Source organism: Ruditapes philippinarum, unplaced genomic scaffold (genome assembly GCF_026571515.1).
Source record: "Ruditapes philippinarum isolate M1 unplaced genomic scaffold, ASM2657151v2 ctg1769_1_1_1_1, whole genome shotgun sequence".
Classification (NCBI taxonomy): Eukaryota; Metazoa; Mollusca; class Bivalvia; order Venerida; family Veneridae; genus Ruditapes; species Ruditapes philippinarum.
In genome coordinates this window covers 2,736-28,686 of record NW_026866671.1, presented here as the reverse complement: position 1 = coordinate 28,686, position 25,951 = coordinate 2,736, and the positions used below count along the sequence as shown (strand labels likewise).

Genomic DNA, 25,951 nt, shown 5'->3' with positions numbered 1-25,951 from the left:
AAACATTGATGGAAAAATTAAAACTATCTTGACCTTGGTCCTAGGGGGATAATAAAAGTATCCAATTCCTAACTGGAAACCGATTTTCTTTTTGTTTTTGAGTAACTGTAAGGTTGACCCATAACCCATTTAAGGCCCCCACGGTTACACGTTTAAACAGATCCGTTTCGATTTTCATTCGTAAACGTTTACGAAATGTTTTACCGTTTAATCGAAATGACCATATTGTCTTACAAAAAATAATTAATATTAATCATTGTCTGTAATCATGAATTCTATTAATTCTAATTGATTAATTCCAAAGTAAAATCAAAGCACTGAATGTACTGATGGGGAGGCTATGACAGAATGTTTCAGGCTTATAGTTTCTTTTCTTTTTGCTTAAAATGTGCTGTTAAATAAGGAGATATGCACATTGCGCCATTTATCGCTCAGCCTTTCATATATATGGTTAATATGGTTGACTATTCATTTTGTTAATATTCCAGAACATTTCATCGAGGTCTACATTCCGATTGTTAATCATGCAAATTTTGAAAAACCTAAAAACCATTTATAAATGACACACCAGCATGTATGACGACTGTTCATTATAAGATCATAATACCATTTTACAACTGACGGTTCCTTATCAAAATATTCTAGGACTGTTCATCATAAATACTTTATGTCATTTTAATATCATTGAATGATAATAACAACTGCAAGTTAAGCAACATTTTAATTGAACATAAAATTATACATATTTACATGTACCATAATTGAGATCAATAAGACACTGTCTTGTGTTGAGTATTAATTTTCATGCTCTACGGACAGAAAGTTGTCTTCTCCTGAAGCAAATCTCGAATAAAATCACGTTACATGAAATTATTCTCATTTCATTACTCGTCGCTGACTTTGTGACGGCTTCGGATAATATTAAAGCTAAATATTTCTTGAAAAATACATATCTGCAAAGCTTATTCAAAATTGAAACAACCTAAGTGAAAATTGATCAGGAAGTTATATCTTCTTTTTTTACCGCCAACACTCAGCCAACTTATGGTAGTTAATCGATAGATTTTAAACCTCACTAGCTTGAAATATATACTGCGGTAAATCTGTTGTTAACAGGGTGTGCGGTTATAACGTAGGTTTTCCTTGTCGACCATTTCCCGCAAATAGATGAGAACATCGAAGCGTCAGTGCTATGAATGGTGTTATAAAAAGCGTGTTTTGGAGGTTTTTGTTGAAACTTCTCCAAATCCCTCCAGAGGTATGCACGTCGCGGAGAAGGCACACAACAGGTCAAGGTCAAGTCATCACAAGTACCAGAGGTGATTGGTTGACCTGTCGTAACTTACTCTGGAGGTTTGGCGCTAATGAATGCCGTTTTTGTTGTCGTCAGTCAGGAAGTTGATGCCTTGACAGTACTGTCGTCTCCTTTACCACTAACGAACGAAGAATGGGCTACCAGGAAGATTCTGCTTGAAAAAGACGTCCCCGATGCTATAATCTCGGACATATGGTTATTCCGGTGCCGAGAATAAATGAACTTAAAACACACACTCTTGTTGAAAACAAAACAAAAAAACAACAACATATTTTCTGTAGTAATTTTTCAAGTGTTGTAAAATGAAAACGAAATTCGTCTTATGCCGCCAATTATTTTTAGAACACAAACATATAACTTCTTTTTATTTGATTTATTCAAATAAACATAAATCACTTCAGCGCGCGCAAATATCGTTTTCAATTTAAAATTTCGTAAGATATGTTGATGAATTTCCGATGCTCGACTGTAAGTCATTCGTATATATATGCGTTTTTTTTTGTTTTGTTTTTTAAAGCTTCTTATTCTTTAATATTTTTATGTATCTCATAATCTGTATTGAAAATTTTATTACACATGGACTATCAAATTATGATTCGTTGCCCTAGAATTGAATAAACTTTCTAATTACACAATACGGGGTCATTCATTTGATTGAAGACTGATCTTTGCGTCTTTCTCTGAAATAATTATTTCCTCGTTAAAACATATTTGACCACATATTTCTGTCATTTAACTGTTCACTTTACTTCTGATTTTTGTTGTACCGAAACACATGTTTCTATTTGTGTTTTCTATTCGAATCTATAATCAGTTTAATGGGATCACCACCGGGTAAACGACTACTAGGTACTTTGGTCATGTTTTTTACCCCAAATATTTGAATGTTTCTATTGGGATTAAAATGAGCGTAGATAACTAAACTACTGGTTGTATAAATCCCTGACCTGTCTAATTCTAATAATGAGATTAGTGGATATATTAAGACTTTCACTACAAAATATTCCTAAACAAAAGAGCACATGCTTAAATTTATTCCTTTACAAATAAAAGATCAGAGTAGGGATCTGTCAATTGCCAGAGATACTTTTATGTTAAAAGTTTGATTAATGAATTATGTAGGATGAAAATATAAGTATTGCTTTTTTTATTTTGCTAATATTAAATGTAATCTTGTGGTGAAATTTTGTGGGAGGGTCCTTACGGATTTTGTAGTTAAATAGTTTTTTTCATGGTTTAAGAATATAATGTTTTCAAACTATATGTTCATCACCATTAGTGAATTTTTAGTTCTAAATGTATGCAAAATATGTACTAACAGCTATATGATATAGCGGTTAATGAGCGTTTTCCGCGTACAGCCTCCTAAGGTGTACTAATAAGTTAGTTTTCCTTAGTTATCACGCAAGCATGATCCATGTCTCTGATGTAAGCGACAGTTTACCATTATTTGTCTTTAAAAAAATATTAAGGACTATTAATGGTTTATAACAACAAAAGAACATCTACGGTGTTGCAACGTTCTAGTTAATGACCCGTCATAAACAGTTGGTCGCTGCGTAGTAATTGGAAAATTGTTATAAAAATAATAAAGAATATTTGCCACCTAATTAAAGCATTTATCTATAAATTTTCATTTATGCTTTTTGTTTAAAAAATATTGATAAAGTTATTATATAGAAGGGTTTTAATACCAGAACTATTTATTACCAACGTACGTACGTATGCCTAAACCTGATTACCGCGGCAGTATGACGTCACGGAGTAGTGATTTTGAAAAAAATAACAACAAAAATCGAGAATTATTATCTTTACAAATTGCAGATATGAAATTAAAGAATGAAAATATTTTCATATTGTAAATGTCTGTGATGAGTGATGAGTCAGCTTAGAAAAAATCAAGGTACTATTTTTTGACCTGATTACCGCGGCAGTAAGATTTAACAGACGGTTATTAACATTGGGTCGGCATAGCCTCCCCAAAAACAGAAAATGAGTGGTTACAACCTCTAGACAGCATCACCGTGCAATAATCGCTCTTGATATAATACATTTTTGGTAAAGTTTATTTACCTTTGTTGCTCAAAAGGGCGAAATGGGGATACAATGCAGAAAATGTGTGCTGACTCAATGGTGATAAGCCCTCAACATTATTTAGTTGTACATGTACTAAAAATATAAAGTAAGTCATCATTTGGCTTGAATACATGGTGTAACTTCTACTTATAGTACATAGAAGTACCACCGTTTAAACGGTATCGTTTTGGTTCTTAACAATCGTGTAAACGTTTACAAAAAATTGTAAACGTGGGAGCCTTAAACCCATTACACTATATACACGCCTTTTCACCCCCCTTTTTGTTGTCTCAAATGGTGAAAAATGCCTTATTCAGGCCCCCAACACTTGTTTTTGTTTGAGAAATGTTGTTAAAAAAAGTGACCACTTTTTCGGCGCGGCCCCCCAACCAAAAGATACATCAGGGGGTTGCCAGAAGGGGGATGTTTGGGGGGTTTGAAGGGGACAGAGTCCCCCTCATCGCCAAGAAAACTTTGGACTTGTGAGAGGCTATAAATGACCCCAGATTGATCATAAGGTAACGTGTAACCAACGCTGAAAAGCATTTGACTCTATCTCAATCCATTGAGAAGTTGCAGCACTTTGAAATCAATTTTGATGGAAAAAATCAACGCAAAATAGTGATTTTTGGCAATTTTGAGATGTCCCCTCATTGCCATGGTAACAGAAAATTTAAGCCTGTGCATGTTGTTGCAAGGGCAATGGTCCAGTCAACATTTGTGCCAAGTTTGATTAGTGTTGAAGCAGTTTTTATAGTAATATAGCAATTTGAACTTGTAACGGGAGACTTTTCAATGAAAATGTTTTCAATGAAGTAATGGGTTAAGGAGGCCCAAAGCTATCTTAAGTTAGGTCTTCACATAAGCTTAATCTAAAGCATGTTTCATTATAACACTAATTATTGACCAGAAATCGATTTTCTATTTTTAGTAACGATAACCTTGACCTCAATCCTATGAGACCCAAGAGCAATGCCATAGAGATCTTCACAAAATGTTACTATACGCCAAGTTCTACTGAAATATTATCAATTTCAAAACTCTAATTATTGACCTATTATTAGTAAGTGACAGGGGGGCCAAATGCAATAATAACGCATCTTCATATAACTTACTATACACCACATTGCATTGAAATATCTGATTAAAAACTCTAGTTATTGATCGGAAACTCATTTTCTATTTATAGTATTAATGATCTTGATCCTAAGGAGCTCAAAAGCCATCCCAAAAGAGGTATTCATAAAAGGTAACTATACACCAAGTTTCAATGAAATATTCCATTTTAAACTCTAGTAATTGACCAGATACCAATTTTCTATTTTTAGTAACAGTGACCTTGACCCTAGCTGTCTCAAAAGCCATCCTAAGCGAGGTATTTATAAAAGCTTGCTTTACACCAAGTTTCATTAAAATATCTTATTCCAAACCCTAGTTATTTAACTCTAGTTATTTACCGGAAACCTAGTTTTTTCCTTCGGAAAACCTGAACAAAACAAACAAAACACACACTTTGAATTCATGCAAAAAAGGCATTCCATAAACACATGTGAACAGTTCTTTAATGCAAATCATAACATCAATTAGCTGTATAATATGCTGGTGTATTTTCCCATTTCCAAAACATTGACATGTAAAAACAGGGTTTATCAATAATTTTAGATCTTCAATTAATTAACAATAGCTAAAACAAATAAAACATCAAGAAATTATAAAATAGTTGGCTCTCAGGCAACAGTACAGAGTTTTAATTTATTCTCCCAAGCAACCGTACTATGAGTTAGCAAGCAACCGTACATTAAGGAAACAACACCAATGATGATTTATCTGTCATTTTTTGATAAACCACTGTGCGCACACCAGATATTGTTTAATCTTATTAAGCTCACATGATTATTCTTCAAACTGTCAAGAGGATTTGCTTGTATATTATATGTAAGGCTTGAAATCGGCTTTTGAAGCCAACAATTGTGACATTTTTTGAGGAATCGGGGTGAGAAATCATATTTTTCCGAAAAATATAGGTTTTGTCATAGGACTTAAGCCAGAAATAACATCTTTATGTAACTCCTAGTTATAAAAGTAACAATTCCTCCGTAATTGGTCTTTATTGAACTTATTTAACAATTTTCAGTTCAAAATCAGCAATTTTTTGCTTTTTTTTTTGCTAGCAAGCGGAAGTTATAGCGGACACTTGAGTGTATGCTGTGTTAAGGCGCACTCCCCACACCATCGTGTTAAAGCCAGATTATGAAAGGGGCATAACTCTGCCAAAAATCATTGAACCATGAATAAATTTGAACTTGACCTGCGCATTCCTTTGATGTTCTGGTATCCTTATGTCATATTTGAGTTGAATGTGTAATACCGTTGGGGAGATAATGAACGGAAACTGAAAATTTCATATTATTTTCAAATAAAGGGGCATAACTCTGCCAAAAATCATCGAACCATGACCAAATTTGAACTTGACCTGCGCATTTCTTTGACGTATCCTTGTGTCAAATTTGAGTTGAATGTGTAAAACTGTTGGGGAGATAATGAATGGAAACTGAAAATTTCATCAAGGGGAATAACTCTGTCAAAAATCAATGGGCCATGACCAAATTCGAACTTGACCTGTATTTTTTCATGATATATCCATATTTAAAATTTGAGTTGAATGTTTGCAACTGTTACTAAGATAATGAACAGAAACTGATGATGACAGAATGATGGAATGACTGAACAGGGTAACACTATATGCCCAAGCCATTTTTTGGCGGGGGGCATAATAATAAAAATAAGAAGTGCAGAGTACCAGTTCTTGTGCACTGCACTTCTTCTTAAAGGGAGACACAGGCAAAATTTTCATTTCTTCGTTTTGAATTTTTCATTCATTATTTTGTAAATGTCCTCAAAATAAATTATCTAGGCAGTCTTAGGAACAAAACTTTTCTCCTTATAAAGAATAAAATGCTGGTTTCCTAACTTGACCCGCGTGGGTCAGGTTAGAGCGTTAAAATATCACATAAGTTCCCACAGTGAACTATGGAAACGTTAAAGGACATATCAAATGAATGACTTAGACTTGTTTCAATCATTCAATATCCACAAAATTTGTTATTGTAAGTTCCAGGGTTTGTTCAAGTCACATGGCTTGTTTTAAAACTATCGATGATTCTGTCGGCGTCTTAATTTCGTTCAATACATCTAGATATATTTACGCTTCAAACCCAAAATAAATAGAATTTATACAGAATTTCATGCTTGGACTTTAGAAAATGTCATTTTAGTGTGATTTGAGTACATTATATCATTTTGATATTTTTGTCATTTATTTGCCTGAGTATCCCTTTAATGAGATCTATCATCCTATAAAGTCAAGTCATAGCTTTTATAATTTAGGAGAAATGGCCCAGACATTAATAAAGTATGAAAATTAACAAAGGGCAATAACTCAAAAAGTAAGAAGTGCATAGAACCGGTTCTTGTGCACTGCACTTTGGGCTATTGAAAGAAGCATGCATACCAAGTTTGGAGTTAATGATTGAGTTATGGTCCAGACAAGCCTTAGAGGACGCCGACACCGTCAACAAAAGAAACCTCTATATGTCGCCTTTTTAAGGCACAAGACACAAAAATTAAGGCAAGGCAGAGTTATGGCTCCTGCGCACTGCACATCTATACAGTAAGATCTATCTACCTACAAAGTATCATGTTGTTATCTCTTGTAATTTTAGAGTTATGTTCCGGACAAGGTTCAAAGTGTAAAAATGAACAAAGGGCAATTACTCGAAAATTAGGCAAGGTAGAGTTTACAATTCTTGTGCACTATAAATCTACCCATTGATATCTATCTACCTACAAAGTTTCATGTTGATATCTCTTAAAGATTTAGAGAAATGTCCTGGGCAAGATTTTTCTAAAAGTGGTGATAATTCAAAAACAGGGCAAAATAGAGTTATGGTTCTTTGGCACTGCACTCAGACTCAATGCCCTCTACGACAGTACAAATTATGTCCAAGGGTTTTCAGGTTATGCTCCGGACAAGCACAATGGACGGACAGATAGACGGACATCCTCAAAGTTTGGTACTTAAGTGGCTACTCTTTTGTTCTCTGTATTGTTCTTTTAGCCACATAAGACTAAGAGAAAAAGTAGCCACATAAGAGCTTACTAAAAGGAAATTTACTGTTACCTATTGTTCCCATAGCTACCTAAGTATCTATATGTTTGTACAGATAGACAGACGGACAAAGCGGCGACTATATGCTCTCCCTTGGAGCAGTGTCTATTCTAGGAGGGTCGATGGGGGGATTCACTATAATTTTTAGAATTCCCCCGTATTTTTTCAGAGGCAGGGGGAAATTTTACATAGAGAAAGAAGGAAAAAGAAGGAGATACTTGCTTACACGCAAAAACTTAACCAAGAATTTCTAAGTCGAAAAAGGGCATAATTATGCAAAAAAAGCAAATCAGAGTTATGGGACTTGTGCCAATCATGTTAGATAATCACAGAGAACAAGTGTGTGAAGTTTCAATCCATTCCCTTTAGTAGTTATGGAGATACCAGCTTACACGCCAAAACTTAACCACAGGGACGCCAACGATGACAAATGGGTGACTGCATTTAATAGCTTGATTATTCTGCGAATAGTCGAGCTAAAAATGTTTACCCATTCACTCAGTTAAGGACAGAAAATTGCCAAAAAAAATGTAAACACAGTTATATAACTTGACAGAGTCATGGTTTGTAATTGTGAAATATATATGTTGGCAAGTCATTGCTATGACTTGTGATGAAGTTGAAAAATATTCAACTTTATCAAACACTAGTACCTTTACATGTTAATGCAAGGCTTTACCTTGAACCCAGCATACCCAAACTCCATCTGAACTTAAAAGACCACTTTAGATATGTTCCTTATAAATATGAGACATTGGTAAAAAATACAAAGGCTGTAAAAAAATGTATAAAAAAAAATCTGTTGTCATTACAAGCGGTATTGACTTTGTGACTTCCAGCACTGGACTATCCAAGGTATGTTCCTTTCAATTATGAAAAACATCAGGCTCACTAAAGGCTGTATAAACCAATGTATAAAAATCTATTTTTGGCACCCTTGACTTTGACCCACTGACCCCTTACTCAGCAAGATATCTTCCATTCCCTAGATTTATCACTTCAATGCCACCCTTGTAAATGGTGGAGTATTTAGACAATTTTCCACCAAGAATCCCACCAAAACACCACCCAAATCATGAAAATGGTGAAAAATTTGAGCAGGACTGATGGTAGAGAATTTTCCAGTAAATTCCACCTTTTTTACACTTAATGCCACCAATGAGTGGAAAGTAGGTGGAGCATCTAGACAAACTTTCACCATTATGCCACCTTAGGGTTGTAAACTCATTTTCCACTAGATGCCACTTGTTTCCACTTATCGCCACCATCAGGGTGGAAAATTGGTGAAACTTGTAAAACTAACCATGGGTGGGTGTATACATGCTCAGCCTCCGGCTTTAACCAAATAATGCTCCCCATCCATCACTAAAGCTTGGATGGGGGGGACATTTTTCGTAAGTTTTCTCAGCAACTACTTATCAGAGCCTTATGATATTTAGTATACAGCATTAACACGTTGTCCCATACCATGGGATTCGATTTCAGGTCTGTCGCTCATCCACTTCATGTTTACTGACTTAGTAAAATTCATAATAATGGTCAATGGTAGGAATTTTTATGCCACCGCAGCATCTGCGATTCACCTGTGTGTATGTGTGTGTGTGTGTTATATAGATTATATAGTGAACTTCAAAAATCTTCTTGTGAAAAACCACAGGTCCAATTTCAACCAAACTTGGCAGGATTGATCCTTTGGTTAAGGACTTCAAAAGTTGTTCAAAGAATTTCATTCCATGCAGAAATCTGGTTGCCATGGCAACCAAAAGGAGTTATAAGAATAAATTAAAAAAATCTTCTTGTAAAGACCCAAAAGGCCTAGAGCTTAGATATTTTGCATAAGGCATTGTCTGGTAGACCTCTACCAAGATTGTTCAAATTATAGCCCTGGGGTCAAAATCGGCCCTGCCCCGGGGGTCATGGATTTTCACTATATGTACATATAGTAAAAAATTAAAATACCTTATTGTAAAGACCCAAAAGGCCTAGAGCTTAGATATTTTGCATAAGGCATTGTCTGGTAGACCCTTACCAAGATTGTTCAAATTATAGCACTGGGGTCAAAATTGGCCCTGCCCTGGGGGTCATTGATTTTCACTATATGTACATGTAGTAAAAACTTAAAATACCTTCTTGTAAAGACCCAAAAGGCCTAGAGCTTAGATATTTTGCATAAGGCATTGTCTGGTAGACCTCTACCCAGATTGTTCAAATTATAGCCCTGGGGTCAAATCGGCCCTGCCCCGGGGGTCATTGGTTTTCCTTATATGTACATAGTAAAAACTTATTGTAAAAACTTTAAAAAAAAATTCTTCTAGCAATTGACAAATGCTAGAGGTTAGATATTTTGCATGAAACATTGTGTAGTGAACCTCTAGCAAGTTTGTTCAAATTATAGCCCTGGGGTCAAAATTGCTCAGGCCCCAGGGGTCATTGATTTTCAATATATACATATAGTAAAAATCAAAAAATCTTATTGTCTGAAGCTACAAGGCTTAGAGCTTTAATATTTGTTAAATGATATCATCTATAGGTACTCTACCAAAGTTGTTCAAATTTTGCCTCTAGTGTCAAAATTAGCCCGCCCCAGGGGCCATAGGTTTTCCTTATATGTATATAGTAAAACTATATGTAAATATATTATGTAAAAAATCATCTTCTCTAAATTTACAAAGGCTAGAGTTAAGATATTTTGCATGAAACATAGTGTAGTGAACTTATGGCAAGATTGTACAAATTATAGTCCTGTGGTCAAAATTGGCCCCACCCCCAGTGGTCATTGGTTTTCACTATGTACATATAGTAAAAAATTAAAAAATATTTTTGTCTGAAGGTACAAGGCTTAGAGCTTTGATATTTGGTATATAATATCATCTATGGGTCCTCTACTAAATTTGTTTTAATTATGCCCCTAGTGTTAAAATTGCCCTGCCCCAGAGGCGATAGTTTTCCTTATATGTATAAAGTAAAAACTTGAAAAATGTTCTTCTCTGAATTGACAAAGGCTAGAGGGTAAATATATGGCATGAGACTTTGCGAAGTGAACCTCTACCAAGATTGTTCAAATTATAACCCTGGGATCAAAATAGGTTCCGCCCCTAGATTTTGATGATGTGACCTACTTTCTTGTCCTTTGATGTACAGCTATGAAATTTGAACCATTTGCACAGATTAAGATGTAAAGTGAACTTTGATATCAGCTGACCTAGATTTTGAGTGTCTTACTGTGTTGTCCTTTGATTTAGTCATGAAATTTAGGCTGTGTGAAATATGACCTTCACCACCAAATTCACTAGACTCAAGTGCATTGATATATTCCTACTCTGATCTTTTATTGGATTAACAATAGATTTAACCACTAATCTGATATTAAGACTTAATTAGGTCAGGGATCTATGCATTATGGCACTCTTCAATTGTATAGAAACAAAACAAATCTGTTCCTACACTACTTTTTAGTGTTGTATTAATGTGGTGGCATAGCATTTTTATGCCCCGGTGCATATAGTGATTGAACCGTCCGTCCGTCAGTCCGTACCAGGTTAACCTAGAACGGCAAGTTGGATTTTTCTTAAGTTCTACCTGTACCAATGGCTTCTAAGTGTACACACTTACTAATCAATACAAAGTACATGATCTGGGCAAGTTACATAACTGGCTTTCATATTTACCAAGTTATTGCCATTTTCAGCACTTAGAAAATGAATAATGGTTAACCTAAAACGGCAAGTTGGAAATATCTTAAGTTCTATCTATACTAATGGCTTTATAATTTCCACACTGACTTATCAATACAAAGTACATGATATTGCCAAGTTATATAACTGTGTCATCCATATTTCCAAGTTATTTCCCTTTTTTCACTTTGAAAATAGGGCCTTGTCTGGTTAACCTATTTCAGCAAGTTGGATTTACCTTAAATTTCTCCTAATTGCTTAATTTCTTTAATGATATCTTTCATATTTAGTAGGTGGATACCTTTGATGGTCCTCTAATTTTTTGTGGAGTAAGCGGTCTCTAGGGTCAAGGTCACTGGTTTAAAAAATAAATATAAACTTTTTTGCTCATACAGCCTTTATATTTTAGTTGATGTCTTAGTTTAATACAAAACATGCCATGGGAGGTCCACCTTCTTTGGGTGTAGTAAGGGGTCATTTGGGTCAAGGTCAATGTTACCAATGTCAAGGTCACCAATGTTAAAAATAGATTTTTACAGGTGTATTGACCTTATTCTATAGACAGATGTTATTTGTAATTGATAGAAACATAAACTTTGATGGAGTAGGTGGTCAGTTGGGTCAAGGTCACCAGTGCTAAAAATAGATTTTTACACACATTTGCTCATACAGCCTTTATTAAGTGACAGATATATTTTATATTTGGTAGGAAGATAACTTGCATGGTATTCATCCTTTTGATTGGGGTAGGGATCAGTGGGTCAAGGTCACTTGTGCTAAAAATAGATTTTTACACTTTTACCCATACAGCTTTTATTTATTGACAGATGTATTTCATATTTGGTAGGAAGATAACTTGCATGGTATTCTTCCTTTGGATGGAGTAAGGGGTCAGTTGGGTCAAGGTCACCAGTGCTAAAAATAGATTTTTACACTTTTGCCCATACAGACAAATGTATTTCATATTTGGTAGGAAGATAACTTACATGGTATTCTTCTTTTGGATAGAGTTAGGGGTTAGTTTGGTTAAGGTCACTAGTGCTAAAAATAGATTTTAAGACTTTTGCCCATACAGCCTTTATTTATTGACAGATGTATTTAATATTTGGTAGGAAAATAACTTACATGGTATTCTTCTTTTGGATAGAGTTAGGGGTCAGTTTGGTTAAGGTCACCAGTGCTCAAAATAGATTTTTACACTTTTGCCCATACAGCCTTTATTTAATGACAGATGTATTTCATATAAATTTGGTAGGAAGATAACTTGCATGAAGTTGAATATTTTTCAACTTCACAAGTCAGAGCAATGACTTGGCAACTTATATTTTTCACAATTACAAAATGCCAAGACTTTGTCAAGCTATAAAACTTGTGTTTACAATTTTTTGGCAATTTTTCTGTCCATAACTGAGTGAATGGGTAAACATTTTTAGCTCACCTGAGCAATGCTCAGGGTGAGCTATTGTGATCGCCCTGTGTCAGTCGTGCGTCGTCGTGCATCGTGCGTCGTCAACTTTTAACATAAACAACATCTCCTCTGAAACCAATGACTGCACATCAACCAAACTTTACAGAAATGATCCTTGGGTGGTCCCCTTTCAAAGTTGTTCAAATGGTTCCGGTCTGTTGCATATGTAGGTCACAGGGCCAGAAAAGGATTTCAAAAAACACAAAATTAAAAAATCTTCTTGTCTGAAAGTACATGGGTCAGAGCTTTGATTTTTAGCTCACCTGTTACAAAGTGACAGGGTGAGCTTTTGTGATCGCTTTTCGTCCGGCGTCCGTCCGTCCGTCGTCCGTCCGTAAACTTTTGCTTTAAATGACATCTCCTCATAAACCACTGAGCCAATTTCATCCAAACTTCACAGGAATGTTCCTTTGGTGGTCACCTTTAAAAATTGTTCAAAGAATTTAATTCCATGCAGAACTCTGGTTGCCATGGCAACCGAAAGAAAAATCTTTAAATATCTTCTTTTAAACAACCCTAAGAGCTAGAGCTTAGATATTTGGCATGAAACATCTTCTAATGAGTGTCTACCAAGCTTGTTCAAATAAAAGCCCGGGGGTCAAAATTGGCCCCGCCCCGGGGGGTCATTGATTTTCCCTATATGCATATAGTAAAAACTTAAAAAATCTTCTTTTAAAGAACTGTAAGAGCTAGAGCTAAGATATTTGGCATGGAACATCTTCTAGTGAGTGTCTACCAAGTTTGTTCAAATAAAAGCCCTGGGGTCAAAATTGGCCCCGCCCCGGGGGGTCATTGATTTTCCCTATATGCATATAGTAAACACTTAAAAAATCTTCTTTTAAAGAACTGTAAAAGCTAGAGCTTAGATATTTGGCATGAAACATCTTCTAGTGAATGTCTACTAAGTTTGTTCAAATAAAAGCCCTGGGGTCAAAATTGGCCCCGCCCCAGGGGGTCATTGATTTTCCCTATATGCATAAAGTAAAAACTTAAAAAATCTTCTTTTAAAGAACCCAAAGAGCTAGAGCTTAGATATTTGGTATGAAACATCTTCTAGTGAATGTCTACCAAGTTTGTTCAAATAAAAGCCCTGGGGTCAAAATTGGCCCCGCCCTGGGGGGTAATTGATTTTCCCTATATGCATATAGTAAAAACTTAAAAAATCTCTTTTAAAGAACCGTAAGAGATAGAGTTTAGATATTTGGCATAAAACATCTTCTAGTAAATGTCTACCAAGTTTGTTCAAATAAAAGCCCTGGGGTCAAAATTGGCCCCGCCCCAGGGGGTCATTGATTTTCCCTATATGCATATAGTAAAAACTTAAAAAATCTTCTTTTAAAGAACTGTAAGAGCTAGAGCTTAGATATTTGGCATAAAACATCTTCAAGTGAATGTCTACCAAGTTTCTTCAAATAAAAGCCCTGGGGTCCAAATTGGCCCCGCCCCAGGGGGTCATTGATTTTCCCTATATGCATAAAGTAAAAACTTAAAAAATCTTCTTTTAAAGAACCCAAAGAGCTAGAGCTAAGATATTTGGCATGAAACATCTTCTAGTGAATGTCTACCAAGTTTGTTCAAATAAAAGCCCTGGGGTCAAAATTGGCCCTGCCCCGGGGGTCATTGATTTTCCCTATATGCATATAGTAAAAACTTAAAAAGTCTTCTTTTAAAGAATCGTAAGAGATAGAGTTTAGATATTTGGCATAAAACATCTTCTAGTAAATGTCTACCAAGTTTGTTCAAATAAAAGCCCTGGGGTCAAAATTGGCCCCGCCCCAGGGGGTCATTGATTTTCCCTATATGCATATAGTTAAAACTTAAAAAATCTTCTTTTAAAGAACCGTAAGAGATAGAGTTTAGATATTTGGCATAAAACATCTTCTAGTAAATGTCTACCAAGTTTGTTCAAATAAAAGCCCTGGGGTCCAAATTGGCCCCGCCCCAGGGGGTCATTGATTTTCCCTATATGCATAAAGTAAAAACTTAAAAAATCTTCTTTTAAAGAACCCAAAGAGCTAGAGCTAAGATATTTGGTATGAAACATCTTCTAGTGAATGTCTACCAAGTTTGTTCAAATAAAAGCCCTGGGGTCAAAATTGGCCCTGCCCCGGGGGTCATTGATTTTCCCTATATGCATATAGTAAAAACTTAAAAAGTCTTCTTTTAAAGAATCGTAAGAGCTAGAGCTTAGATATTTGGCATGAAACATCTTTTAGTGAATGTCTACCAAGTTTGTTCAAATAAAAGCCCTGGGGTCAAAATTGGCCCCGCCCCATGGGGTCATTGATTTTCCTTATATGCATATAGTAAAAACTTATAAAATCTTCTTTTAAAGAACCCAAAGAGCTAGAGCTAAGATATTTAGCATGAGACATGTTCTAATGGGTGTCTACCAAGTATGTTCAAATAAAAGCCCTGGGGTCAAAACTGGCCCCGCCCCGGGGGTCATTGATTTTCCTTATATACATAGCAAAAACTTAAAAATCTTCTTTGAAAAAACCCAAATAACTAGAGTTTAGATATTAAGCATGAAACATCTTTAAGTAAATATCTACAAAGTTTGTTCAAATAAAAGCCCAGGGGTCAAAACTGGCCCTGCCCGAGGGGTGTCATTGTTTTTAACTATATGTGTATAATAAAAACTTAAAAAATCTTCTTTTAAAAAACCCAATGAGCTAGAACTTAGATGTTTTGCATGAAACATCTTCTTATGGGTGTCTACCAAGTCTATTCAAATAAACAAATAAAAGCCCCTGGGTAAAAATTGGGCCGGGCGGGGGGGTGGGGGGGGGGGGCGGCTATATACAGGTGAGCGACCTCAGGGCCATCATGGCCCTCTTGTTGGTATATGGTATCATCTATGGGTCCTCTACCAAAGTTGTACAAATTTTGTCCCTAGTGTCAAAATTGGCCCCGCCCTGGGGGGGTCATAGGTTTTTCCTTATATGTCTATAGTAAAATCTAAAAAAATCTTCTTCTCTGATTTGGCAAAGGCTACAGATGTGATATTTGGCATGAAACATTGTGTAGTAGACCTCTATCAAGATTGTTCAAATAATGGCCCTAGGGTCAAAATTGGCCCCGCCCTGGGGGGTCATTGATTTTCATTACATACATATAGTGAAAACTTGAAAAATCTTCTGGTCTGAAAGTAAATGGCCTAGAGCTTTGATTTTTAGCTCGACTTTTCTATGAAAAGGGGAGCTATCCTACTCGCCCCGGCGTCGGCGTCGGCGTCGGCGTTGGCGTTGGCGTCACACCTTGGTTAAGTTTTTCGTACCACCCCACTTTATTTCAGAAGTATTACAAGTATGGCTTTGAAACTTACCATACTTGTTCACCATCATAACCTCCATCTACAGACAAGAGTACATAACTCTGTCAAGGTTTTTGACAGAATTATGGCCCTTTTTTGACTTAGAAAGTGTATTGAGCTTGGTTAAGTTTTTTGTACCACCTCACTTTATTTCAAAACCATTGGAGGTATTGCTTTGAAACTGACCATACTTGTTTACCATCACGACCTTCATCAACAGACAAGAGGACATAACTCTGTCAAGGTTTTTGACAGAATTATGCCCCTTTTTGACTTAGAAAATACATTGAATATGGGTAAAATCCACTTATTGCCTTAACCCTTTGAGATATTGCTTTGAAACTTTTAATGCTATTTCACATCATTACCCCCATCTGTACGCAAGAGAAGGTAACTCTGTCAAGGATTTGTTTTAAAAATTAAGGCCTTTTATCGACTTAGAATCTTGGTTAAGTTTTTAGTACCAGTCCACTTTTTGACTGAACTGTTTGAGATATTAATTTGAAAGTTGGAATACTTGTTTACAATCATGATTCCCAAACATGTCTAGGAGAAGGTAATTCTGTCAAAGATTTTATTTGAATTATGGCCCTTAACTGTCAATGTTTTGTATTATAGGCAAGCACTAAAAAACTTAAAAAATCTAAAAAAATTCATTCCTATCCACTTGTTCACTTTACCATAAATTATGTCATAATAAAATAATTCTTCACTAAATATCTTAATGCTCATGGCCATTGTTCACTTTAAAAATACAGAGATTCTTGTATTGCCTTTTACTGCAAAAACTTTTTTTATTGGCAAGCAATAAAAAAGTCGAGCGCGCTGTCTTACGGACAGCTCTTGTTGGTATATGGTATCACCTATGGGTCCTCTACCAAAGTTGTTCAAATTTTGTCCCTAGTATCAAAATTGGCCCCGCCCCGGGGGGTCATAGGTTTTTCCTTATATGTATATAGTAAAATCTAAAAAAATCTTCTTCTCTGATTTGGCAAAGGCTACAAATTAGATATTTGGTATGAAACATTGTGTAGTAGACCTCTATCAAGATTGTTCAAATAATGGCCCTAGGGTCAAAATTGGCCCCGCCCCGGGGGGTCATTGATTTTCATTACATACATATAGTGAAAACTTGAAAAATCTTCTGGTCTGAAAGTAAATGGCCTAGAGCTTTGATATTTGGTCTATGGTATCATCTGAAGGTCCAATACCAAAGTTGTACAAATTTTGTCCCTAGTGTCAAAATTGGCCCCACCCCGGGGGGTCATAGGTTTTTCTAATATGTATATAGTAAAACATAAAAAAATCTTCTTCTCTGAATTGGCAAAGGCTACAGGTAAGATATTTGGCATGAAACATTGTGTGGTAGACCTCTACCAAGATTGTTCAAATAATGGCCCTCGGGTCAAAATTGGCCCCGCCCTCGGGGGGTCATTGATTTTCATTATATACATATAGTGAAAACTTGAAAAATCTTCTAGTCTGAAAGTAAATGGCCTAGAGCTTTGATATTTGGTCTATGGTATCATCTATAGGTCCAAAACCAAAGTTGTTCAAATTTTGTTCCTAGAATTAAAATCAGCCCCACCCTGGGGGTCATTGATTTTCCCTATATGTATATAGTAAAAACTTAAAAAATCTTCTTTTAAAGAACCCAAAGAGCTAGAGCTAAGATATTTAGCATGAAACATCTTCTAATGGGTGTCTACCAAGTTTGTTCAAATAAAAGCCCTGGGGTCAAAATTGGCCCCGCCCCAGGGGGTCATTGATTTTCCCTATATGCATATAGTAAAAACTTAAAAAATTTTCTTTTAAAGAATGCAAAGAGCTAGAGCTAAGATATTTAGCATGAAACATGTTCTAATGAATGTCTACCATGTTCGTTCAAATAAGAGCCCTGGGGTCAAAATTGGCCCCGCCCCGGGGGTCATTCATTAGCTCGACTTTTTTTTTTTTTAGATAAATACATATTATATATATATATACATACATATATATATATGTAATTTATATATATATATATTATATATATATACAATATACATACATACATATATATATATATATATATATATAAATATATATTGCATTTTTTGGTGTGTGTGTATATATGAAATATATATATATATATATATATATATATATACATACATACATACATATATATATATACATACATATATATAAGATATATATATATAATATATATATATATATATATATATATATATAGAAATGAGAGAATATATACACACATACCACCACATCGATATGCCAGTCCAATTACGGCACAGCGCCTAGCAGTACAGTCATGAAAGCATAGCCACTGCTCATCCACCATCACAAAAATGATGGTTTCAGAACGGCTTTATATACAGTCACAAACTGCACTACACATTGAAACAAGCTCAACATTCACATATATAGAGTTTGTTCTCTGTTATCATATCTCACAAATCAACGATGACATTTTTATTGTCTTCTTCACTGATTGGGACCAGAGAACTATATATCTATTTCCGAAAGTCAACTGGATCACGTAAGATCAAGTAGATCCGTAGGATACAATGAATTTAGACAGATAAAGTATATATAAAGGGAGATAATTAAATTCAATACAGTTATACTTTCCCCTGCGTGGGATCACTTAAGATACAAGTGTGCAGATAAATTGATAGAAATGAGAGAATATATACACACATACCACCACATCGATATGCCAGTCCAATTACGGCACAGCGCCTAGCAGTACAGTCAACGAAACTTTATGGGAATCATCAATATCAAGAGGAGATGCGCATCTGACCGTCCGTTCGTCCGTCCATCCATCCATCCGTCCGTCCGAATTTCGTTTCCGGAGTAGTTCTCTGCAACTACTGGCTGGAATTCAACAAAACTTTATGGGAATCATCAATATCAAGAGGAGATGCGCATATCATCGGCTTGTTCCCGTCAGACACTTTAACTCAGAGTTATTGCCCTTGATTAGTTATGTAGTATGCATATAGAGTAAAAATCGTTTCCGCATTACTTCTCTGCACCTACTGGCTGGAATTCAACGAAACTTTATGGGAATCATCAATACCAAGAGGAGATGCGCATATCATCGGCTTGTTCCGGTCAGACACTTTAACTCAGAGTAATGGCCCTTGATTAGTTATGCAGTATGCATATGGAGTAAAAATTGTTTCCGCGCTACTTCTCTGCAACTACTGGCTGGAATTCAACGAAACTTTATGGGAACCTTCAATACCAAGAGGAGATGCGCATGTCGTCGGCTTGTTTGGGTCAGACACTTTAACTCAGAGTTATGGCCCTTGATTAGTTATGCAATATGCATATGGAGTAAAAATCATTTCCGGAGTAGTTCTCTGCAACTACTGGCTGGAATTCAACGAAACTTTATGGGAATCATCAATATCAAGAGGAGATGCGCATATCGTCGGCTTGTTCCGGTCAGACCCTTTAACTCAGAGTTATGGCCCTTGATTAGTTATGTAGTATGCATATAGAGTAAAAATCGTTTCCGCACTACTTCTCTGCAACTACTGGCTGGAATTCAACAAAACTTTATGGGAACCTTCAATACCAAGAGGAGATGCGCATATCATCGGCTTGTTCCGGTCAGACACTTTAACTCAGAGTTATGGCCCTTGATTAGTTATGCAGTATCCATATAGAAAAATATTTGTTTCCTCGCTACTTCTCTGCTACCACCGGCTGGAATTCAATGAAATTTTATGGGATACTAAGAGGAGATGTGCATATAGTCGCCTTGTTCCAGTCAGATACTTATAACTCAGATTTATGGCCCTTGATTAGTTATGTAGTATGCATACATCTCATTGGCATTTCCAGATTTTACTATTTAACACAAAGTTATGGCTCTGTTATTTCCCTGAATATTAATAAAGTTCAAAGAATATTACTGTTTATGCCATGATTAATATATAAATAAAGCCTTATGTCTTCAGTTGTTGTGTTAATAATAACCAGTACTCGGCGGGGGATATAAATTCAACGAATTTGCTTGTTGTTTATCAAACACTTGGGCTCTTTAATGACCTTGTCCTTGAAGATTAAATTACTGAATTTTCTCAGATTTGTGCATTAAATGAACATATATATTTATTGGTGTGTGTGTGTGTGTGTGTATATATATATATATATATATATATATATATATATATATATATATATATATATATATATATATATATATATATATATATATATATATATAATAATCATCATCATCATCATCAACAACAACAACAACAACAACAATCTATTTATAGAATGTATTGTATTGTGTGTATCTATTTATAGAATGTATTGCGTGTATCTAATTATAGAATGTATTGCGTGTATCTATTTATTGAATGTATTGTGTGTATCTATTTATAGAATGTATTGCGTGTATCTATTTATAGAATGTATTGCGTGTATCTATTTATTTATATATAAATGAGTATATTTATATATACAAAACATATAGACAAAACTAATGTGACAAGACAGACCTTTTAAATTTATAAAAAGGAAACGTTAAGATTTGTTCAAACATTTCTTTGTTTGCTTTTAGAAAAAGTAAAAAGTCGAGAGTTGCCCCCGCCCGGCGGTGGCTCTTGTTATTGAAGTATTATCCAAATTTGTACTTTGTCTTGTTAATTATGATGTCATTATTAAAATTTTCATGATGTAAACACGCCACAGTGAGTGTATTTTTAGCAACCAGTACTTTAAAGAAAAAAAAAAGAGGTATTTCTATTCACTTGTTTGCATTCCTGTTGCTGTTGGCCAAAAATACTTTACATTTGACACTAACCTTTAAATGACATTAAAGAATTTTATAAACCTGGTGCTTGTTTTTAAAAAAGAAAAATACTTTTAAGATCTATTCCTTAAGGTGAGCGATATAGGGCCATTATGGCCCTCTTGTTTTAAGTTATTGCCCTTTAGTGGTGTTTATAAATAACCTATATAAGTGACAGCTATACTGTTTACAAGCGACACATCCGACTTGCTGAGTTCTAGTTAGTAAATTGCCCTTTGTTCATTTTTAGCTAGACTATTCGATAAGAATAAGTAGAGCTATTGTAGTCACCCGAGCATCAGCTGCGTCGGCGTAACCACTTATGTTAAAGTTTTTGTAATATCTCAAATATTTTCAAAGTCCATTGACATATGGCTTTGAAACTTTGCACCCTTGTTCACCATCATGACCCCAACCTGTAGACAGGGGGAGGTAACGGTATCAAGCATTTTGACAGAATTATGCCCCTTTTTCGACTAAAAATTTACGTTAAAGTTTTTGTAATACCTCAAATATTTTCAAAGTCAATTGACATATGGCTTTGAAACTTTGCACACTTGTTCACCATCATGACCCCAACCTGTAGACAGGGGGAGGTAACTGTATCAAGCATTTTGACAGAATTATGCCCCTTTTTAGCTCACCTGAGCACAAAGTGCTCAAGGGTGAGCTTTTGTCATCACTCTGCGTCCGTCGTGCGTCGTGCGTCCTTCAAAAAATGGCGTCAAACTTTTCAAACAACATCTCCTCCTAAACCAAATGGCCAATTGCAACCAAACTTTACAGAAATGATCCTTAGGTGGACCCCTTTCAAAGTTGTTCAAAAATTTAAATTCCATTAAAAACTCTGGTTGCCATGGCAACCAATAGTAAAAACTTAAAAAAATCTTCTTTTAAAAAACCCTAAGAGCTAGAGCTTAGATATTTGGCATGAAGCATCTTCTAATGAGTGTCTACCAAGTTTGTTCAAATCAAAGCCCTTGGGTCAAAATTGGCCCCGCCCCAGGGGGTCATTGATTTTCCCTATATGCATATAGTAAAAACTTAGAAAATCTTCTTTTAAAGAACTCAAAGAGCTAGAGCTAAGATATTTAGCATGAAACATGTTCTAATGGGTGTCTACCAAGTTTGTTCAAATAAAAGCCCTAGGGTCAAAATTGGCCCCGCCCCGGGGGTCATTGATTTTCCTTATATGTGTATAGCAAAAACTTAAAAATCTTCTTTGAAAAAACCCATATAGCTAGAGTTTAGATATTAAGCATGAAACATCTTCTAGTAAGTGTCTACAAAGTTTGTTCAAATAAAAGCCCTGGGGTCAAAATTGGCCCCGCTCCAGGGGGTCATTGATTTTCCTTATATGTGTATAGCAAAAACTTAAAAACTCTTCTTTGAAAGAACCCAAATAGGTAGAGTTTAGATATTAAGCATGAAACATCTTCTAGTGATTGTCTACAAAGTTTGTTCAAATAAAAGCCCTGGGGTCAATATTGGCCCCGCCCCGGGGGTCATTGATTTTCCTTATATGTGTATAGCAAAAACTTAAAAATCTTCTTTGAAAAAACCCAAATAGCTAGAGTTTAGATATTAAGCAAGAAACATTTTCTAGTGAGTGTCTACCAAGTTTGTTCAAATAAAAGCCCTGGGGTCAAAATTGGCCCCGCCTCAGGGGGTCTTTGATTTTCTCTATATGCATATAGTAAAAACTTAAAAAAATCTTCTTTTAAAGAACCCAAAGAGCTAGAGCTAAGATATTTAGCATGAAACATGTTCTAATGGGTGTCTACCAAGTTTGTTCAAATAAAAGCCCTGGGGTCAAAATTGGCCCCGCCCCGGGGGTCATTGATTTTCCTTATATGTGTATAGTACAAACTTAAAAAATTGTCTTTTAAAAAACCCAATGAGCTAGAGCTTAGATGTTTAGCATGAAACATCTTCTTATTGGTGTCTACCAAGTTTGTTCAAATAAAAGCCCCTGGATTAAAATTGGCCCTAACGGGGGGGGGGGGGGGGCAGTAGATCATTGTTTTTCATTATATGTGTGTAGTAAAAACTTAACATTGTGAAACATCTTCTAATGGGTGTCTTCCAAGTTTGTTCAAATAAAAGCCCTGGGGTTTAAACTTGCCCCGCTTCGGGTGCCTTTATACAGGTGAGCGACCTCAGGGCCATCATGGCCCTCTTGTTTGACTTAGAATTTATGTTAAAGTTTTTGTAATACCTCAAATATTTTCAAAGTCCATTGACATATGGCTTTGAAACTTTGCACACTTGTTAACCATCATGACCCCAACCTGTAGACAGGCGGAGGTAACTGTATCAAGCATTTTCACAGAATTATGATATCTGACATATGGCTTTGAAACAAGTTGAAATTTTATACTCTTCTTTGAGAGCATAATAGGACTCTCTCCAAGGCCTATGTCTGTCATAAGGATTTAAAGAAAAATTTTACCCTTTTCTTATTAGAAAATTTTACATTATCAAGGCTTTTTTACTATCAAGCACTTAGAATAGTCGAGCATTGCTGTCCTACCGACAGCTCTTGTTACACATTGAAATTTGTCCGGGACATAACTCTAAAACCAAAAGGGGTATCAACAAGAAATTTTATAGGTAGATAGATCTCAATAAGTAGATGTGCAGTGCACAAGAACCATAACTCTGGCTTGCCTAATTTTTGGAGTTATTGCCCCTTGTTCACTTTTTCACTGAACTTTGTCCGTGACATAGCTCTAAAACCATAAGAGGTATCAACAAGAAACTTTGTAGGCATATAGATCTCATTTAGTAGATGTGCAGTGCAAAAGAACCATAACTCTGCCTACCTTAATTTTGGAATTATTGCGCTTCATTCATTTTTACACTTAGAACATTGTCCAGGACATAGCTCTGAAAGTGTAAGAGATATGAACAAGAAACTTTTTAGGTAGATATATCTCATTGGGTAGATTGGCATTGCAAAAGAACCATAACTCTGCCTTGTCTTATTTTTGGAGTTATTGCCCTTTGTTTCTTTTTTCACTTTGAACATTGTTCAGGACATAACTCTGAGAGATATTAACATAAAACTTTGTCGGTAGATAGATCTCATTAAATAGAGGTGCAGTGCAAAAGAACTGTTACTGTAACGTTATTGCCCTTTGTTCATTTTTACACTCTGTAACATGAAACTAAGTTTGTAGATAGATATCATCGAGTAGAAGTGCAGGGCAAAGAACAGTAACTCTGCCTTGCCTAATTTTGGAATTATTGCACTTTGAACTTTGTCCGGGAGATAACTATGATACTTCAAAAGGTGTACTTTTCTGTGTCCAAAACCTTGAATACTTTAAAAAATCAATTAATATTGCACTATGGCCTTATCTTAACATTATACAAATCTGCACATTGTCTTTCATTTGACATGCTGAAATATGACCTTGACCCCCAAATTCACTAGACACAAATGTATTATGGCGAAGTTCAAATATATAGAAACAAAAAAGATCTACTTCTGTTATATTAATGCATTGGCATAGCATATTTTGACAAATGCAATCTTGTTTTGTTTTGATTTTTTAAAGAATTGACACAGTGAGCAAATAGGTATTTTTGTTAACGCTAATTTGACTGATTGTCCAAAGTAGGTATACAAACATAGGCAGCTTAACAATAACATGTGTAAAACACTGAAAACATACTTGTAAGCTATATATATATCAATAGGAAAATTGAAAACAAAGATTTACCTCAGTAACCTATGAAAGCTATTAATCTCTGACAATAAGAGTAGTCTCTCTTTTTCAGCAGAATAATGAAAAAAATAGAATTATGTTCAACAAAATTGTTCAAATTAGATTATCTAAAATTAGATAACTGCCAAAATTGTGAAATTTTCCCTACGGGGAAAATTACTTGATAAATGGTATGTACAGCTGTCAAGTTATTTGTATCTTATGGCTGCAGATAACAAATCCAACATATGCAGTTACAGTCCCCTTGTGGAAACAAAATTTATCTATTTGATAGCAAATTTAAAAATTGTTTCCAAGATAATGAAGGGTAAAAACAGTCATTGTTCAGAATATACATGTGCAATGAAGGGTGAGAATAGATTACTTAACAAAAAAGTACTTTTAAGAGGAAAGTATTTGTGAAGATTTGTTAATAATTCATATTACAACATTGATCATTTCAGCGTTTGCAGATTTTTCGTGTAGTTGTTCCATGGGAGGAAGAGAGAGGCATTGTTCAAAATACACCACAGGTTCTATGTTTTATAACAAGATTTGCCAAAAACGAATTTATTTCTTCAGATGCTATGTCTAAACTTAGACAGGTAAATTTCATGAAGTACATTCATAATAACGTTTATTTGAACATTCATTTTATAGCCAGACTATACAAAGTATATTGAGTGCTGTTGTACTCATCTTGGCATCAGTTTTTTAGCACAGCTTTACAAAGTATATGGAGAGCTGTCCAACTCGCCCTGGTGTCCGCTGTTCAGATTTCAGAATTAAAGTTTTATTGTAGTAAAATATTTTTACTATAACCTATTTAGTCCCCTACTGTTTTAGCTTTTACCCTCCGTCCACAAACTGGATCCCGTGATAACTCATAAAGTACTGAAAATATTTTTTATGAAACTTGAAATATGGGTAAATGGCAGACTGGAGGATATGCACATATTTTTCTTTACTTCTTATTTTGAAAATTTTTGTTGCTATTTGCAACTTACATAAAATATAGCAAATATAACACAAAAACTAGATCACGTGATTACGCAAATTTTTTTATGCAACTTGAAATATAGGTAGATGGCAGTCAGGGGATTATGCACATCTTTTTTCCCCTATGTTTGAAAAATTTCGTTGCTATTGGCAACAAAATAGACTAGAAATATGGCAATATATGTCAACATTTGTGATAACTCAAAAAGTACTGAAAAATATTTTATGAACTTGAAATATGAATGGATTGCAGTATGGAGATTATGCACATCAAGGTTCACAACTGTAGCACCAAAATATTTTGATTTACCTCCCTTTGAAACTTAGAATTCCCATGAAAAATGTTTTTATGCCCCCCTTTAAAGAAGATGGGGGGTATAATTGTTTTGCTAATGTCAAAGTGTGT

General features: G+C 35.1%; 1 protein-coding gene across 1 annotated transcript in view; it reads left to right on the top strand.

The window, feature by feature from the left end:
* LOC132733275 (out at first protein-like) overlaps window positions 1–25,241 on the top strand; it is a 30,752-nt gene extending 5,511 nt beyond the window's left edge. The window contains exon 2 of the mRNA XM_060719884.1: window positions 25,011–25,241. Coding sequence (XP_060575867.1) covers window positions 25,011–25,229 — 219 coding nt within the window. The 3' untranslated portion in view covers window positions 25,230–25,241. The remainder of the gene's footprint in view (window positions 1–25,010) is intronic.
* Window positions 25,242–25,951: the final 710 nt, after the last annotated feature.